Source organism: Phodopus roborovskii, unplaced genomic scaffold (genome assembly GCF_943737965.1).
Source record: "Phodopus roborovskii unplaced genomic scaffold, PHOROB, whole genome shotgun sequence".
NCBI classification, from domain to species: domain Eukaryota; kingdom Metazoa; phylum Chordata; class Mammalia; order Rodentia; family Cricetidae; genus Phodopus; species Phodopus roborovskii.
Window position 1 is genome coordinate 5,439,983 of NW_026126618.1, and position 17,841 is coordinate 5,457,823.

General features: G+C 41.5%; 1 protein-coding gene across 2 annotated transcripts in view; it reads left to right on the top strand.

Moving 5' to 3' along the window:
• The window catches only part of Nr2c1 (nuclear receptor subfamily 2 group C member 1), a 46,854-nt gene extending 30,123 nt beyond the window's left edge, over positions 1-16,731 (top strand). For both annotated transcript variants that reach the window (XM_051206309.1, XM_051206310.1), the window contains exons 10-14: positions 3,687-3,808; positions 9,114-9,253; positions 11,357-11,494; positions 14,084-14,189; positions 16,248-16,731. In XM_051206309.1, coding sequence (XP_051062266.1) covers positions 3,687-3,808; positions 9,114-9,253; positions 11,357-11,494; positions 14,084-14,189; positions 16,248-16,422 — 681 coding nt within the window. In that variant the 3' untranslated portion in view covers positions 16,423-16,731. The remainder of the gene's footprint in view (positions 1-3,686; positions 3,809-9,113; positions 9,254-11,356; positions 11,495-14,083; positions 14,190-16,247) is intronic.
• The last annotated feature ends 1,110 nt before the right edge of the window (positions 16,732-17,841 follow it).

Consider the following 17,841-nt stretch of genomic DNA (forward strand, 5'->3'; position numbering starts at 1 on the left):
CTTTCGGTAGGATAGCCATTTTAGCTGTGTTAATCCTACTCATTTGTGAGCATAGAAGATCTTTCCATCTTCTGATATCTTCTTCAATTTCTTTCTTCAAAGATTTGAAGTTTTTAATCATAGATGTCTTTCACTTGCTTGGTTAGAGCTAATCCAAGATATTTTATGTTATTTGAGGCTATTATGAAGGATGTTGTTTCCCTAATTTCTTTCTCAGTCCATTTGTCATTGGTATACAGGGTGGCTACTGCTTTTTTTTTTTTTTTTTTTTTTTAATTAATCTTGTATCTAGCCTGTTTGCTGAAAGTGTTTATCAGCTGTAGGAGTTCCCTGGTGGAATTTTGTAAAATTTATTTTATGTGCATTTATTGTGCCTGTATGTATGTCTGTGTGAGGATGTCAGCACCCCGGAACAGGAGTTGCAGACAGTTGTGAGCTGCCATGTGGGTGCTGGGAATTGGACCCAGGTCCTCTGGAAGAACAGCAAGTACTAGTAACTGCTAAGCCATCTCTCCAGCCTCCCTTGTGGAATTTTTAAGATCCATAGTTTATACTATCATATTATTAGCAAATAACAATACTTTGACTTCTTTCTTTCCAATTTGTATCCCCTTGGTCTCCTTCAGTTGTCCTATTGCTCTAGCTAGAACTTTAAGCACTGTATTGAATAGATATGCATAAAATGGACAACCTTGCTGTGTTCCTGATTTTAGTGAAATTGCTTTGAGTTGCTCTCCATTTAATTTGATGTTGGCTATAGGCTTGCTATAAATTGCCTTTGTTATATTTAGGTATGTCCCTTGTATCTCTGATCTCTCCAGGACTTTTATCATGAAGGGATATTGGATTCTGTCAAAGAAATCAGCTTTCTGTTTATTTATATGGCAAATTATATTTACTGATTTTTATATATTGAACCATCCCTGTTTCTCTGGGATGAAGCCTACGTGATCATGGTAGATGATCTTTTTGGTGTGTTCTTGGATTCAGTTTCCAAGTATATTCTATTGAGTATTTTTGCATTTGTGTTCATAAGGGAAATTGGTTTGGACTTCTCTTTCTTTGTTGTGTTTTTATGTGGTTAAGAGTATCAGGATAACTGTGGCCTCATAAAATGAATTTGTCAAGGTTCTTTCGGTTTCTATTTTGTGAGATAATTTGAGGAGTATTGACTTAACTCTTCTTTGAAAGTCTGATAGAATTCAGTGCTAAAAGCATCTGGCCCTGGGGCTTTAATGACTGCCTCTATTTCACAAGGGGTTGTAGGTCTATTGAAATTGTTTATCTGCTCTTGATTCAACTTTAACTTTTTTACTTTAATGAAAACTTTTTTATGTGTGTCTGTTTGGGCGTTTTGCTTGCATGGATGCCTTCACCACATGTGTGCAGTGTCCTTGGAGCCCAGAAGAGAGTGTCAGATCTCCTGACATGCAATTATAGACATTGTTAGCCACCATGTGGGTTCCGGTAATTGAACCTGGGTCCTCTGGAAGAGCTGCCAGTGCTCTTAACCAGATAGCCATCCTCCAGCCCTTGTTTTTTACATTTTACCTGACATTTATAGAGAACTTCTATATCTTATTGATGAAAACCTTTTGATCTGTTTGGCACTATAGATACCTTTGAGAATCTTATCAAAACTGTTAATTCCCTAGGAAAAAAATATTGGGATATGAAAACATAGTTCAACCAATAAAGCCTTGTAAGCACAAAGGCCTAATTTAAATCCAGGGCTCATGGTTTTTAAATAAATGAATGAATGAATGAATAAATGTCAGCCGTGCTGCCATGGTTTGTGATCCCAGCTTTGTGGAGAGATCAGCTTCCCTGGGGCTCCCTGGCCAGTCAGCCCAAGTGAGCTCCAGCCCGTGAGAGACTTTCTCTACAAAGGTGAATGGTGTGATGTGTTAGGAATGAGGTCGCCCTCTAGCTTGCCCACTCACATGTTCTCCTGCACACTCACATGTGCTCTCGCACACACAGGAACACACACAGTGAAAGAAAAACACACACGGTACAGCTGTACACCCTGCCCGTCCCTCAGGCAGTCGCTGTTCACTACCTTGTGGCTTCATGCCCTTTCTCTGTTCGTGGGCACCAAAGCCAGACCCTTCCGCAGAAACTGGGTCATCTGCATTTTATTTTGCTACTTTTTCCTACTTAGGTGTCTATGAGGGGTTTTTGGTTTGTTTTGTTTTATTTTATTTTAGAGGGAAGAAATCTCTCTCTGGAGCCCAGACTGCTTGGAACTTGCTTCATAGACCAGGCTAGCCTCAATTTCAAGCTCTGGTCCTCCTGCCTCACCATCCCAAAAGCTGGGATTACAGGTGTGCAGATTTTTGTTTTTACTGTCATCTCTATTTTCTTGCTAACTTTAATACTTCTAAGATATTCTATAGTGGACATTGTTCTTTTTTCTGGTGTTGGAAATTTGGGTTGTCACCAGCATTTAATGTCACTGTTAGAAGCTGTGCTAAAATGGATGTCCTTACCTACGACTTTTTGTGTGTTTGGGCAAGTGTTTTCTAGAATCAATCTAGAAATGGCGCCCAGGACCAGAAGTGTGTCAGATTTTCCAGTTCCTCAGATTTGGGGGTTAATGTTCAGTTGTTACTAGTTGAACACTGTTGATCCAAATATCCAAGATGTGTCAATGTGTGAGACTTTAACCGTTGATCCCCAGAATGTTTCTGGATTAGGGTCATTCAACAGTGTTTAAGGTCCCAAGATGTAACTCAGTTTCCATTTGGTAGATAACACCCAGCTTTCCTCCGGTTGAGCCCTTTGGCCACTGTTAGCACTCATTTCCCAGGCTCTCTCTGAGGTCAGCTGTTGATTCCAAACAGGCGCACACCACATGTACTGGTGTTACCTCCCTTTAGACTTCCAGAATGCTTTCAGACTTCCGTTGTATCCACTGTGGTCAGACTCTTACAATAGCTATCTAAAGTCGAACCAAACTTTCTTTTTTTTACACTTATTTATTTCTTTGTAATAATACAAACTGATAGCCTTTTGAGTTGCTTGCCTATGAACGCATGTTTTTCCCATAGAACATTTTTAAAGCATACTTTTGTGTCTGGTAACAATGTTTTAGGATAGGGTGACACTGCGCACGCAGACCTAGCCTTTGAAAATCTGAAGGAGTGTCAGTGTTGAGCCCTGGTGTCCCCATGTTTCCCTTTGCTTCATTCAGGCGGGAGCTCCTCCCAGAGTCTGGGAGTTCAGGCGGGAGCTCCTCCCAGAGTCTGGGAGCATGCTCTCCTCAATTGGCCCCAGCAGCCTCCTTCAAGCTCACTAACCTGCTGTCTCTGCCAGCATAATTGTAACCTACGGGAAGGACCTTTCAGTATCCAGGGCTGCTTGAGCCCGAAGTGTACTGTGTTGCATTGGTAGAGAAGGGAGTGGCGGGAGAGAACACACAGATTTACCAAGACAGCAACTTCATAAAGTAAACTAAGTCATCGCGTGGTGGACAGTCCGAGAGGGTCTGTTTGTCCAGATGTAATTATGATCTGCTCTCTCCTTGTAAGCACTACTGTAATATCCAGTGACTTGAGTTATCTCAGTATTGGATTTTTTAGATGAAGGTATTGGATTCCTATATGATGTGTTATGTTCATATTCAAGTTTTTCAAAGAACTTTAAGTCATAAGATGATTTACCTAAATCCCTGTTCATGCTAGCTCACCATGCCTTCTCCTATGCCCGAGTACCTGAATGTGCACTACATTGGGGAGTCGGCCTCCAGACTGCTGTTCTTGTCGATACACTGGGCACTTTCCATCCCTTCTTTCCAGGCCCTAGGGTGAGTGTTTTGAAGTCCTTGAATATAAATGTGATTTTTGTGGCACACGTGTATTTAAACAAGAAGTTTATTTGGTAAGGATTTGTACTACAATAGAAAAAAAAAAAAGTATACCATTCTATTCATGTGATAATTCATGATAACTACTTTTTTGCTCTATTACTTTTTATATGGCAGAGTAGCCATGTTTTATAGTTTGAACAAGTTAATGACCTGGGTAAGTGGGGAAGACAACTCATGGCCAGCACCAGCAATGGCCATCTTTGGGTAACACAATGACAGGCGTGTACACTGTCCGCTCTTGCAGAGGACCCAGGCTCTGTCCCAGCGCCCACCTGGTGGCTCACGATCTTCTTCACTCCAGTTCCAGGGGACCTCACACTCTCTTTCTGACTCTGCTCCTGCCACACAGACATGCATGCAAGCAAAATACTCATATTCACATTTTCTTAAAGATAGGAATGTATTAGAACACAGACATATCCTGCCTCGTGGCCATGAGCTACATACAGCTAATGATAGCTATAAAAGCATAAGACAATATAGAAGCTTTGTGATGTGTTCATTTTATTTATTTGTTGTACTTTGATGATGTGATCTTTGAGTGAACTTTGTAGATGGCGGTGTCGCGTGCCGTGTCAAAAGGCTGGGTGCTCCTGTTGGGTAGTTGTCCCCTGCAGCCTTGTTTCGGTACCCAACCCAGGATTACAGCCATTGGGGAGCTGTATTCACCTACAACTGCTTTCCAGTTGTCTGGTTCCCTCTCCCAACCTCCAAAGACCATTTTAGAAATTTGCACTATGCCAGATCATGTCTGTTTTGCTTTGAGAGAAATGGAAAGTGACATACTCCAAGAAGTCAAAGCCTTACAAAAGTTTGCCGACCTTCACTTGAAGTATGTCATTTAGAGCATATGACACATTTATTTCCCATTTGACAAGTGGAGATAACTACCCTTCCTATCATTATAGAATACTTTGACTGAAAAAAAAAAAAAAAACTGAAATGAGCCTGATCCCATGGGATGTAGTTGATACCATGATTTGGTTACCAGCTAATCAGTGAACTGTGATATACACAACGGAGCCTTCCCTTTTTGTGTCAGAATAACACTGAGCTTTTAGTAATTTTCCAATATTTTTAAGAAAAAACTTTAAAAGCTGGTATAAAAACATTGATGTGCTGATGTTTGGGCATTAGATGCCATCAGCCACGCTCATAACTGGCACACTTAGTACAGAAAAGCAATCTCAATCCCCACCCCACTCACCTTCCCCCCCCCCCAGAATAAACCATCCGTTTTCTTAGTAAAAGAAAAGAATTGGAGGTGTACACTCGTTCTTTCAATTAGTCACACCACCATTGTTTTTAAGTACTTCTGTTGAATGTGCTCATCCCATGGAAACAGCTGAGATGGTGAAGAAACTAAGAGCAGAGCCTGAGGTTTCTCCTTAAAGAATAATTGATTTCTATGGCAGCCACTTTTCTCTGCTAAGTATTGGAAATCGGTCTCTGTGCTGCAGCCACAAGACTCTTAATTAGAGTAGCTGTTGAGCTAACAATCCAGGCCATTAGCTGCTACATAAACTCTTCTTATCTGTGCCTAGATAATCTTTAAATCCTTTTTATGAGTTGACTTCATCAGATAAGAGCTGGATGCTAATGGCAGGGAACTGTTTTGTGGAGATAAAAGCTGTCCTCACCCTGACTAGGGATGTGTGTGCTGAATTGTTCTGGCTGGATACAGAAATTGTCCACAGAGCTCTAATTTTGCAGAGACACACACAGTGGTAGTAAGCACGTTTACTTAGATGAATTAATGGGTTGGGATTTGGTTATTGTCATTTGTATTTTGAAAAGCTGTATGTTTAATAGGAATGTTGATTTTCTGTTTAAGATCTGTAGTTAAATGCGTAGGAAATTCATTCTGCATGATTTAGGTAAATGACTCCACAGTTCCAGTAGATTAAGAAGCTGGGGTTACTTGGTGTAATTTACCTAGTGTGGAGAGCAGCAGGACTGTTTACTCTGATTGTGTGTGTGTGTGTGTGTGTGTGTGTGTGTGTGTATGTGTGTGTCATGCATTACAAGGCACACACATGGATATATGAAGATAGCCAGCTTGGGGTACATCAATTCCCTCTTGGTTTCTGGTTTGAACTCACACTGTCAGCTCAGTAGTGAGTGCTTCAACTACGGAGTTATCTCGCTGCCCTGATTCTAACTGTTTAGTCCAGGCTGACCTCAAACTCACGCCAGCCCCCAGTCTCTAGTCTCCCGGGTGCTGGGACTTGGGACATGGGCTACCATGGCCAACTCTGACTAGATTCTTAGAACAGAAAGTTCCAGGCCACCATCATTTGCCACAGAGAGTTTATAATAATCTACTACATGAAAATTAAATCTTCCATGACCCCATGAAAACAACATAATCTCTTCTGTAACCTGATTGTTTCAAAGCTTTAGTTTGGTGAGTTTAGTGCATGTCGTTGATTGTTTTTCTCTAAGGACCATGGGTTCAGTCCAAACAGATGTCAGTAGCAGGTAATCCACTGGGTGTATTAATGTGGATGCCAAATGGTGGGGTTGTTCTCAGGCATAGGTGACTTGGCCAACATAATGCTTTTGTTGTTGTTGATACTTGTGGGACCTTCTGGGACTTGGATAGCTAGTTTAAATGCATTTTCTATCCATTTTGTTTGCTTCTCAGACAAAAAAAAAAAAAAAAAAAAAAAAAAAAGATATTTTGAAAATAGGTGCTACAAGGATACTGTAGTAGTCATTGATTTCCTAATGGAAGAATTCTGAGAGCAAACATGTCCGTGATTCAGGGTCTTGCTGTGATTCTAGGACAGCCTTGAACTAACTCACTGTAGCTCACGCTGGCCTTGAACCCTTGCTCCCTCTGTGTCTTCTTTCCAAGTGCTGAGGTGATAGTCACACACCCCATTCTTAGCTGGAACTCTGTTTTGAATGAGCTTAGATGGATATCCTTCTGTAATTGGTTTCTACAATTAACTCTGTAACTTCTTGTCTGGCAATGAACAAATCTAGTAGTTTGCCCTCAGTTGCCCGCCTTGGCTACTTGTGTCTACCTTACCTCTGCACTGGAGCTAAGCTGTTCTGTGGGCCTTCTCTTTAAGGCCGAGGTGATTCCAATACAAGGGTAGCACAGACCAGCTCTGATATTTTTTTCTAGTTATTTTTTACTGTCCTGCGTTTGCCATTTGTCACAGTGACTTTTCTATTGCTGTGATAAAATACCACGACCACGTCACTAATAGAAGAAAAAGGTTTGGGAATCTTACAGCGTCCGAGAGTGACAGCGTTTTACAGTGACCGAGAGAGTGTCACCTGGCAAGCAGGCATGGTGCTGGAGCACTATCTGAGAGCTCACATCTGGAACCTCAACCAAGAGGCACAGAGAAACACTGGGGATGCTTGGTCCTTTGAACCTCAGAGCCTACTCCCTGTGACACATGTCCTCTAACCAGGCCACACCTCCCAATCCTTCCCAAACAATTCTGCTGACTGGGAGAAGCAGTCACACATAGGAGCCTTGCGGGACCACTCTCCTTCAAACCAGCACACTGTTAACATGTGAGCTGCTTTCCTTTTAAACTTCATAATCAGAGCTTAAGGTGAAAGCTGGTTTGTTTTTAACTTCTTCACGCCTAAAGTATAGAACTGTAAAGTAAAACCTTCTCTCCAGAAATAGCTAACCCTGTTGTTAAAAGTCCAGAGTCCTGACAGTTCTCCATGCCGTGGTTATCAACCCATACAAACACCTTCACATACTGCCACATCCTGTTATTTCCCTCGATTGTCACATTATACTATCATATAGATTCCCATTTTTCCCAATGGCTGCCTCCTTTATGGAAGTATTATAACTTATCTACTCATCTCTATCAGTAGACATTTGGGCTGTTGCCAGCTTTCATATTCTACCCAGTGCTACCAAGTACAGTTTGTCAACATGCATTACTGTTTCCTTAAAATAGGTTCCTTCTAGGAAAATTGCTAGGTCCTGTAAGGGATGCATGTTTCCTTTGATAGTTAGAAGCTGTACCTAGGAGGCACTGATAGTTCCCCTACGACAGCAGTGGATGGCTGATGCGTTCCTCCTCACTGCTGATACTGGATTTTACTCTTTCTGACAGCTGAACACAATGTCTTATTTTCCTTGCTTTTAACTGAGATGGCTTTCTCTACAGTCTTTTCTGTGTGAAGGTTTATAAATCCTGCTTTTCTTTGCATTTGGCAGGCTGTCTTTCCCAAGTACTGAAGTAAAATTCTTACCTGAGTAATTCCCATGAGGAAAACCTTCTCGTAAACTCTTGGTTTTGGTTCATTTGTTTGTTGCTTTTGAGCCGGCATCTCACACTGGAGTGCAGACTAGCTAGGAACTCATTATGCCAGCCAAGTTGACCTCTTGCTCACACAGTCCTGCCTCAGTTTCCCCGTGCTTTGTGTAAACACATGCACAACCATGTTCAGCTACTTTGTAACTCTTAGGTTTCAATGTTAGCCTTTGTGCCTTTTTATTATCTTCCTTTTATTTGTGTGTATGAGTGTACCTGAGTATACTTATATGCTTAAAATTGCAAGTTGTTTTTTTTGTTTGTTTGTTTTATGTTGTGTTTGGGGGATGGTATCACATGGCACAGCATACATGTGAAGATCAGAGGACAGCTTGCAGTAGTAAGTTCTTTCCTTCCACGGTATAGGCCCTGGGGATCACTAGGTGGCCAGGCTTGATGACAGGCACTTTTACCTGTTGATCATCTCGCTGATACCCTGTGGCACTTTCCAGAAGGAAATAGTTTATGTGCAGTCACCAGGATCAGTGTGTTTCTTAACAGCACATTCTTACTAACTTGAATCTCTTTGGAGAGAGAAGGAACCCTACAATTTAGTTATCTGCTAATTTGCTTGGAAGGTTTTTTTCTGGTTTTTTCAAGCCAGGGTTTCTCTGTGTATCCCTGGATGTCCTGGTATTCTCTCTGTAGACCAGGCTGGCCTCAAACTCAGAGTTCCACCTGCTTCTGTCTCCCAAGTGCTGGGATTGAAGGTGTGTGCCACTACCCAGTCTCTAGCTGGCTTTTTAAAGTCCTCACGCTTCTCTGTTCTACATCCTCAAAAACCCAGATTTTTTTTTTTTTTTTTCTGCCAACTGTACAAAGCAGAATTCTCAGGTGTATGCCCGTGGATCTTTTAGAGTAGTGGTAATTTGGTGTTTTCAGTGCATTGAGCAATTGTGAAGTTTATATCTGATGTATGCCTTTGTTTCTGTCCTTACTAGGCAAGAAAACAGTATATCATTGGTAAAAGCGTATTGGAACGAACTCTTCACGCTTGGTCTTGCCCAGTGCTGGCAGGTGATGAACGTAGCAACTATATTAGCAACATTTGTCAATTGTCTTCACAGTAGCCTTCAGCAAGGTAAAAAACACACCTTATTCATTATGTTTTCAGGGATAGATGAGGAGCTGCCAGCTCTGCAAAAGGTTATGGCCAAAGTAGAATAGCCGGATGCTTCACCTTTTTTACTCAGGGTAATCTTAACATTTTGATAAATCCACTGATCATTTGAATTATTTTTAAATGAGAGAAATATGAAGGCTAATGTATTTAAGCCTAAAGGGCTTAGTAGTCAGGTTTTTGTCTTTAGTATAATTCCTGAGACTGGGTTATCAAGCAGATGCCTCCAGAATAGAGAGGACACATTTGAGAAATACACATTTGCCTCTAAGAGCCTGCTTTCCCAAGAATGAGTCTAAGCTCATCAGGGAGACATTAACCCCTCTAACAGGCATTGCCTCCCAGCACCACTACCTTAGCAGGCAAAGTCAAACATGAATTTTGGCAGGGACAAACCTCAAATCATCACGTAGGCCTTATGATATAAAAATCCATGTGTAGTTTGTATATAGATAAAGATCAAATATGTAAGTATGTGTACTTCTCTCAATTCTAAAGCTGTGTTTCTTCATAAGAACCTTTAGAGTCACATGATCAGCTGCTTTCGAATCAATACCTTAGGATCTATTCTTTATCTAAAGAGAATGGAGACATGTTGGAAACAGTGGTACTCACCAGGAAGGCACAAGTTCAAGGCCATCATGGACTTCATAGCAGACCTTACGTAAACATGGTCTCACTGTCTAGGTCAAGCTGTCCCGGGACATTCTAGAGATCACCCGCCTCTGCCTTCTGAATGCTAGGATTCAAGGTGTACACCACCACTTCTAACTCCAAAAAGCTTCTTTAAAAGAAGAGAGAGCTAGAAAGTCACACTCCTTAAAAGCTCGGGAATAATTTATACATTTGAACTTTTCAGTTCCTTAGCACATTGCATTTCCCGATGTTCGCTTTGTGTTTGTTTTTAATCAAGCTCAGTCTCTTCTTGAGATTCTCCTGCCTTGAGCGCCTCACAGCCCCACGCCACGGCACGGGCTGGCTATCAGGGTTATGCTAGCTTCTCACTGCTCCAAGTTTTCTCCTTTTCCTTTCTTCCGTTTCTGTTGTTGCGATTAGCAGAGTCTGACCTCGCAGTCCCCACCTCACCTAGAACTCACTGAGCTCGGGCTTACATTAGGCCGCTCTCCTGCTTCAGCCTCGAGGTACTGTGGTCACAGGTGTGCACCACCACGCCTGACTTTTTTCTTTACATTAGTTTAAAATCAACTTTTCCTGCCCAGAGGGCTGAGAAATCACTTTAATCTCATCTGCAAGAAAACTCGCAGACGACAGCGGCACACTCCCTTCTATCCCCTGGTCCTGAGTCATTCTGTCTGCTCCTGTATTACATGGCATACCTTCTGGAAAGCCGCAGTACATTAAACATTCTAGACGTCTTCCACACATTCCCACTTGGATAAGCTGAAATGCTGTAAAACTTTATTTTTCTCAACTTTTCTTTGGCCTTAGCAATGTATTTTGCTCATTCTTTTTATTATACTAGAGGTTCTAATTTTTAAAGTTGAAAATGGTCTTTCTCATTTTTCCAAATGAAATAAGCTTAAACAAAACCCTGTTATAAACATCAGGGTCTTTAGTACTTTGGTTTTGTTGTTTGTTTCTTTTGAGACACTGTCACAAACATCCTAAGTATCAAAGGTTGACCTTGAACTCCTGATCACCTGTCTCTACCTCCCAGGTGTTACTACAGGTGGTGCTCACCCCCACACACAGGTTTTTGTAGTAGTGGCCATCGGATCTAAGGCTTCCTAATCGCCAGATAAGCACTCGGCCAGCTGAGCTTCATGCCTGGTCCTCTTTGGTCTTGGGCATTTTTTTCAGATGGATCCTCTACATCTGAAGGGGTACCTGAAGGGGGAATGTTGAGTTTCAGGTTATGCTTGCTTTTTCTTGAGTGAGCAACAGCAGAAGGTGATTTGTTACCTTCCCCTCTATGTAGAGGTTCTGAATTTCAAGCGTTTAGAGACTGATCACATTCAATATTGGAGGGAAAATGAGGAGGAAAATGCATGAAAACGGCCAAACATTTTCGATGTCAATGAGAAGTGTGTTTGTGTTTTAAAGATAAGATGTCGCCTGAAAGGAGAAAGTCCCTGATGGAGCACATCTTTAAGTTGCAGGAGTTCTGTAACAGCATGGTAAAACTCTGCATCGATGGCTACGAATACGCCTACCTGAAGGCCATAGTTCTCTTCAGCCCAGGTATATATGTTTTCTGTAATGTTTATTTAGTCCTTTTTGTACTTCTGAGGTAGGGTATTGGACAGGTAGCCATGGTGAGGCTAATACTGCCTATGTAGCCCAGGCTTGACTTGAACCCTTGGTAGTCATCCTGCCTCAAGTACGCAAGTTCGGGATTACAGAGATGCACCGCCATGCTCAGGATGTTTGTGTCGCCTTGAAGTATTTAATGATGTGGAGAAATTGGAACCCTCATCCATTGCAGGTAGGAATATGAAATGGTGCAGTTGCCCTGGACAAGAGTTCACACTTCCTCAGAACATTAAACATTAGGAGGCTGGGGAAACCATTCAATGGGTAAAGTACCTGCCATGCAAGCAGGAAGACCTGAGTTTGAATCCCCAGAACCAATAAAAAAGCCAGGCTCAGTAGCTTGTATCTGTATCCTAGGAGCAGGCGTGCAATAGGCGTATCTCTAAAGCTCATTGGCCATCCAGCCTGGCCAAATCCATAAGCTCAGTGTAGGCCCTGTCTCAAGACTGAGGGGCAGAGAAGAAAGGCACCTGAGAGCTCCCTCTGCCCCCCTCCCCACACCTGTAATAACAAGTCTGTGTGCTGTGCACACACACAGGCTAAGCATATATTCAATCCAATTTAACCCAAAATAAAAAGTATATTTGTACACAAAAATAATGGACGTGAATGTTCATGTTGGCACTAGTCAGAGTAGCCAAAAGATGGACACTATGTAATTGTCCATCAATACATAAACGAAGCCAGGCTTGATAGGATATGCTCTTAACCTAAGTACTTGGTAGGTAGGTATCCTTGATTAGGATTTGAGCATAACCCCCTCTCCGTGGCAAATCTAGGCCAACTTTGATTAAATGAGACCCTGCCTCAAAAACAGCAGTTAAAAAGGAAAGAAAGTGAGGAAAGAAGGAAAGAAAGTGTTTGCTGCCAAGCCTGATGACCTGGGTTCAAGTCCCCGTCCCCATACGGTTTAAAAAAAAAAAAAAAAAAAAGGAAAGACTCTAGCCTCCCAAAATGCACTGTGACATGCATTCCTGTACACACACACACACACACACACACACACACACACACACTCACTAAATGTGATAAGAATTTAAAGACAGATGGGTGTGCATGTGTATTATATGCATACAGAGAAATACCATTAACATAAAGTGTTGATATTTGCTATGGCATGGTGAACCCTGATAAGATGCTAAGTGGAAGAAACCACTCAGACAAGCACACATAATTGCTTGACTCCATTTATATGAAATAACCCCACATAGGCAGACACGAAGAAGATTGTAAATGAGCCGTTTGTAGAGTCAAGGAGTGAGAGACAGGGAGTTACTGCTTCTCGTCAGGGTAATAAATATAAAATTCTGAACATCTAAAATCATGTAATTTTCACTCTAAATCTGATTTTAAGGACATCAAACAGTTGCATGGAAAGCCAGTGGAATACACAGGCCTGTATTATTTGAATTCTTAGGTTTATCTTGTTAGGCAGTGTGAAAGCCAGAATGCAAGACATCTGTTGCTGTGTCTGGGGTTTGTTACTCTCGGGACTATGAAAACTGCAAACTCGTAGAAAGATGTGCCTCTTGTTTTCCTGCTGGTGTCTAGTTTTCATTGAAGTGGCAGCAAGGTCTCTGGTTTCTGAGTAGGAGGGATCAACAGCCCTCCAGGAGCTGTGTTTTCACTTTGATGGGTACTCTGTTTCTTCATGTCCTAATGAAACTGTCCGGGGAGAACCTGCTTCTTCTTTTCAGTGATACGAATAAGACATTAAACCGTTTGTGCTTCACGCAAGCCTGGGCCCCGGGCTCAGTGGAGGGTGCCAGCCAGGCGCTCCCCATCAGCTGATGGTCTGTGCCTCCGTTTTCACCCACTTCCTATTCCTGTTTGTGGCGCTGGGACCCAGCATAGGGCGGGATCATATGACAGGAGACAGCTCTGCCACCGAGGCACACATCGAGTCTGTGCTTGTCTCCATTTAGGTCAACCAGTTAGCCAGTTTTCTTTTCTCTAGGTAAAATTGAAAAGTTAGATATCAGTGGGATGAAGTTCTTTAAATACTTGTATTTTGTGAAACATGACTCTCAAGCTGTTTTGTAGACTATTTCATGTCCCTGCATTATGATTTTTCTGACAGATAAAAAATGCTCATAACTCATTATTTCATAAGTACTTTTAAACTTGGCCATATCTGATGGGCTCCTTAACAGCAACCTGCAAATATTTTGTAGATTAAAGGGGCTTTTTAATTTAGTCTTTTAATTGTATGCTTTTTTGGTCATTTTCTGTTGTTAAGAGCAAGATGGTAAAAACAACAACAAAAACATTCTAACTTTTGAGGAAAAAACCGTATTGGTAATACACTGGTCTGGTTTTTATTAGATGTTATAATAGTTACCACTGGCTACAGTGTGGTGTTGATGGTGTGCTCAGTAAATACTTATGGAATGGAGAACATAGAGGCGGCGCTTGTGTTTCTAATGAACTGTTTGTTCCTCCAGCTCTGTCTCTATGACCCAGGAATTATTAAATGAGCATTCAGGACTTGGGTAACTGTGTTCTTTTATGTCTCAGATCATCCAGGCCTGGAGAACATGGAGCTCATTGAGAAATTTCAGGAAAAGGCTTATGTGGAATTCCAGGATTATATCACCAGGACATACCCAGATGACACCTACAGGTACCACTAGGTTTAAACGATTCAATGCCGTTCATTTAAAGGATTTGTGTTTGTTTGGAGAGAGGGTCTCATGTAGCTTATGCTGGCCTTGAATGTACATGGAGCCAGGTTAGCCTTTAACCATGATTCCCCCTGCCTCTGCCTCCAGATTGCTTGGAGGCATGCAACACCATGCCTGGCCTAAAAGCTTCTTAGTAAATCTATTCTGCATCATTTTCCATTTTAAGAGTAATGAAATGTTTTAGTGAACCATGACCTTTGAAGTGGTTGATACAATTGAAGGCCATAATGTGACTGTCAGTGCAGCTGAGCGTTACAGTGCTTTCTTGGTTTGTGTAAGCTCCTGGGTGAAATTCCCAGGGCCATGAGAAAGACAAAACATGAAGAAGGTCCCAGGGCCTTAGGTTAGCAGTAGCACACACAGTGCAAGCCCTGGGTTTGGTCCCCAGCACAGAGGGGACAAACCGTCTCTCACCAGGCCTCTTACAATGGCTAATGAGTTCTCACTTTAAATCAGTGGTTCGAGACCCCTTTGGAGGTGAAGAGCCCTTCCACAGGGGTTGCCTAAGACCACTGGAAGACAGGTGTTTACATTATGATTCATAACAGTAGCAAAATTGCAGTTATGAAGTAACAACAAAAATAATTATGGTTGGGGGTCACCACAGTATGAGGAACTGTATTCAAAAAGGGTCACAGCATTAGGCAGATTGGTTACCAGTGCTTTAAATAAAGCGGGTGAGGAACTAGCTCAAAGACACAGAATTGTCAGAGCCCAACTTTTCAGATGCAATAACTGTATTAGTAAGAAGAGAGAAAATGATGGATTAAAACACTCAAACTGATAGTTTATTTTGAAACATAGCTTATAACTCCCCCCAAGTACTTGTTGCCAATGTTCTTTGGGGTGGGAAGGAGCTCTCCGTTCTTATTTTTATAAAAACAGTCACCACCCCTGGAGAAAGGACAGTAAATCAGAATGATTGAGAATAGTTTTGTTTTTATCATAAGCATATGATACCATGCTTGCTGGGTTTAATGTCTGTGTTTCACTTTCCTTACGATAATATCATCCACTTTTCAAAATTCTAGTAGGGTTCTTTGTGCATAATTTCAGTTATCTGTGGTCAGTCACAGACAAAGCTAAAGAATTCCAAGAAGTATTGCTGCATTCTAAGCCGCATGCTGTTGTAGTAGCAGACGATGTCATCTCTCTTGCTTTGTCCCACCGTCAATGCGTCACCTCTCTGCCTAGCATCTCCGTTCAGTACACGCTACTCTCCTGTTGACCGTGTGGTGCTGTCTCAGGTGTCAGGTGTCTCATTCGGGGTTTGTTTTCAGGTGACCTTGTTTTACTTCCTGATGACCCAAAGCACAGAGTAAGGATGCTCTCTCAGTTTTACACATTCCTCCTTCTATAAAAGCTGTTGCCCTTGAACAGCAATTTTCAGCTCCAGATACACTTGCATACAAGCTAATAGTCCTGCCTTTATGAACTTCTCCTGAGCATAGAACTAGATAGCATGCAGTCACTCATCTTCACACCAGCTCACAATTTGAACCCAATGACCGTTTTCCATATTGGTGCTCTTTATAATAGTATCAGATATCTGTTACCATGTCTAGTGGTGTGTCTATATATGTGTCTGTGTCTCTGTGTGGTGGTATGTCTGTGTGTGTGTGTGTGTGTTTTCAAAAGAAAAGAGTTATTGGACTCCAGTGTTCTAATGACATAAAGCATTGTTCTTAAAAACATTGTTGTTAAACCATTTAAGGAATTTTTGGGAATCGGTTCTTAAGTGAATCTGATAAATGGTTTAATAATTTAGTCCCATGGTCCTTGCAGCCAATAGAGACAGCCTGGTGAAGTAGTTCCGAGCAATCAGGGCTTTCTTGTGGAGATTGCAGTGGCATGCAGGTGATCAGCATGCCGCTCTAAGCCGTGACAATCTGAACTTTTGGCTTTGGTGTTTGAAAGTTTGATCTTTATTGTTTGCATGCTCACTTTTCTCCCGAGTCTCTGACTTTTCCCTGGCTCTCTCCACCCCCTCCTTCCAGGCTGTCTCGGCTGCTTCTCAGACTCCCGGCGCTGAGATTGATGAACGCCACCATCACCGAAGAATTGTTCTTCAAGGGTCTCATTGGAAATGTACGAATCGACAGTGTCATCCCACACATTCTAAAAATGGAGCCTGTGGATTACAACTCTCAAATCATTGGTCACAGCCTTTGAAAGTCGAGGGCGCATTGCTATGAACTAAGTTTACTGTTCCTTCTTGGGACACAAGACACCAAATCAAACTGTTGCTTCCAGGGCATCTGCAAATATTAACTTTAAGAGTAACCAAAATTCAAAGTATTTTTATTTGGATTCCTTAAGAAGAATGTGACTTAGGTAGGGATCCGGAATTAGATTTCCATGCCTGTGCTATGGGGTTGATTAAGAAATGGTATGGGTTCATCCAAGACTGTCTCCTCCTGACCATCTACACTAAGCTTTCTCATTCTATTTTATAAAACAAATAAACTAATCATTTCCCCCCTTGAATTGTGTTCTCTTCCTGTTTAATTCTATTGAGCTGGTAACACTGGGATGAGACACCTAAGGAGGGCTCCCGGCATCTCATCCCTCCTAATGTAATCACTTTAGTTACCAGGTCATAAGATTCTTCTATGCTCAATTACATAATGATAATTTTAGAACTATGGGAAGTAAGAAATGAGTATATATTTTTGGCTTTTATAAATACCAAGGAGCCTTTTAGCATTTAACACCCTCATTGCTGGCAATGAGACATAAGCCATTTGTAATTTTGTTTTTTTAGTATGTTAGTTATGAGCACTTTTATTCACTGTGTTTTGATAATAAGATAGGGACCTGGTTTCAAAGTGTTGGGTTTACTGTGTTCTAAACACAGTTGAGACTGAACCCAGGATGTGTTAGTATTTTAGAATGGGCATTAAAATTGTTGCTTTTCCATCCACAGAAAGCACCTGGCCTCTCCAAGGGTGGGGTTCAGCTTTCCAACCTACCCTGGCTTTTAGTCATTTTTATTACGTCATTTAAAAAGAATCACCCAATTTGTTAAGTAATGCACTTATTGTAGCCAATACAGTTCCCATGTGGGTTAAATAATTAAAACAATTGATAATCTGTAAAGGATAAGGAATACTAGAGGAACTTTTTCTCTCTGCTAAATTGAAGAAGGCTGCTACAACTATATGAAGTCTCATTGTTTGCTACAGCAAAGACATTTTAGACTCCTCAGTTTTCCACATCAATATCACAAGCAATCAATATTTCATTCTGATTTCATACAGAATTCCTTTGCAAATCTATTCATCTTCTCTTTCTTCTCTCTCCCCTCCCTCACCCCCCCCCCCACTCTGTTTTTGCTTTTTGAGACAGGACCTTGCCTCACAGCCCAGACTGGACTCAAATTAGCAGTAATCTTTCTTCCTTTCCTGCCTCCAGCTCCCACTTGCTGGGACTACAGACATGTGTCACATGCTGTTTGTTTATTTTTAAAACACAAATGCAGAGATTTTATTGCAGCCGAGTACATTCTTTTAATAAAGATTTTTGCTGAATTTTTCTATGGGGGTGGGTTTTACTAACAGTTATAGTAACAATGTTTAAAAGTATACTCGT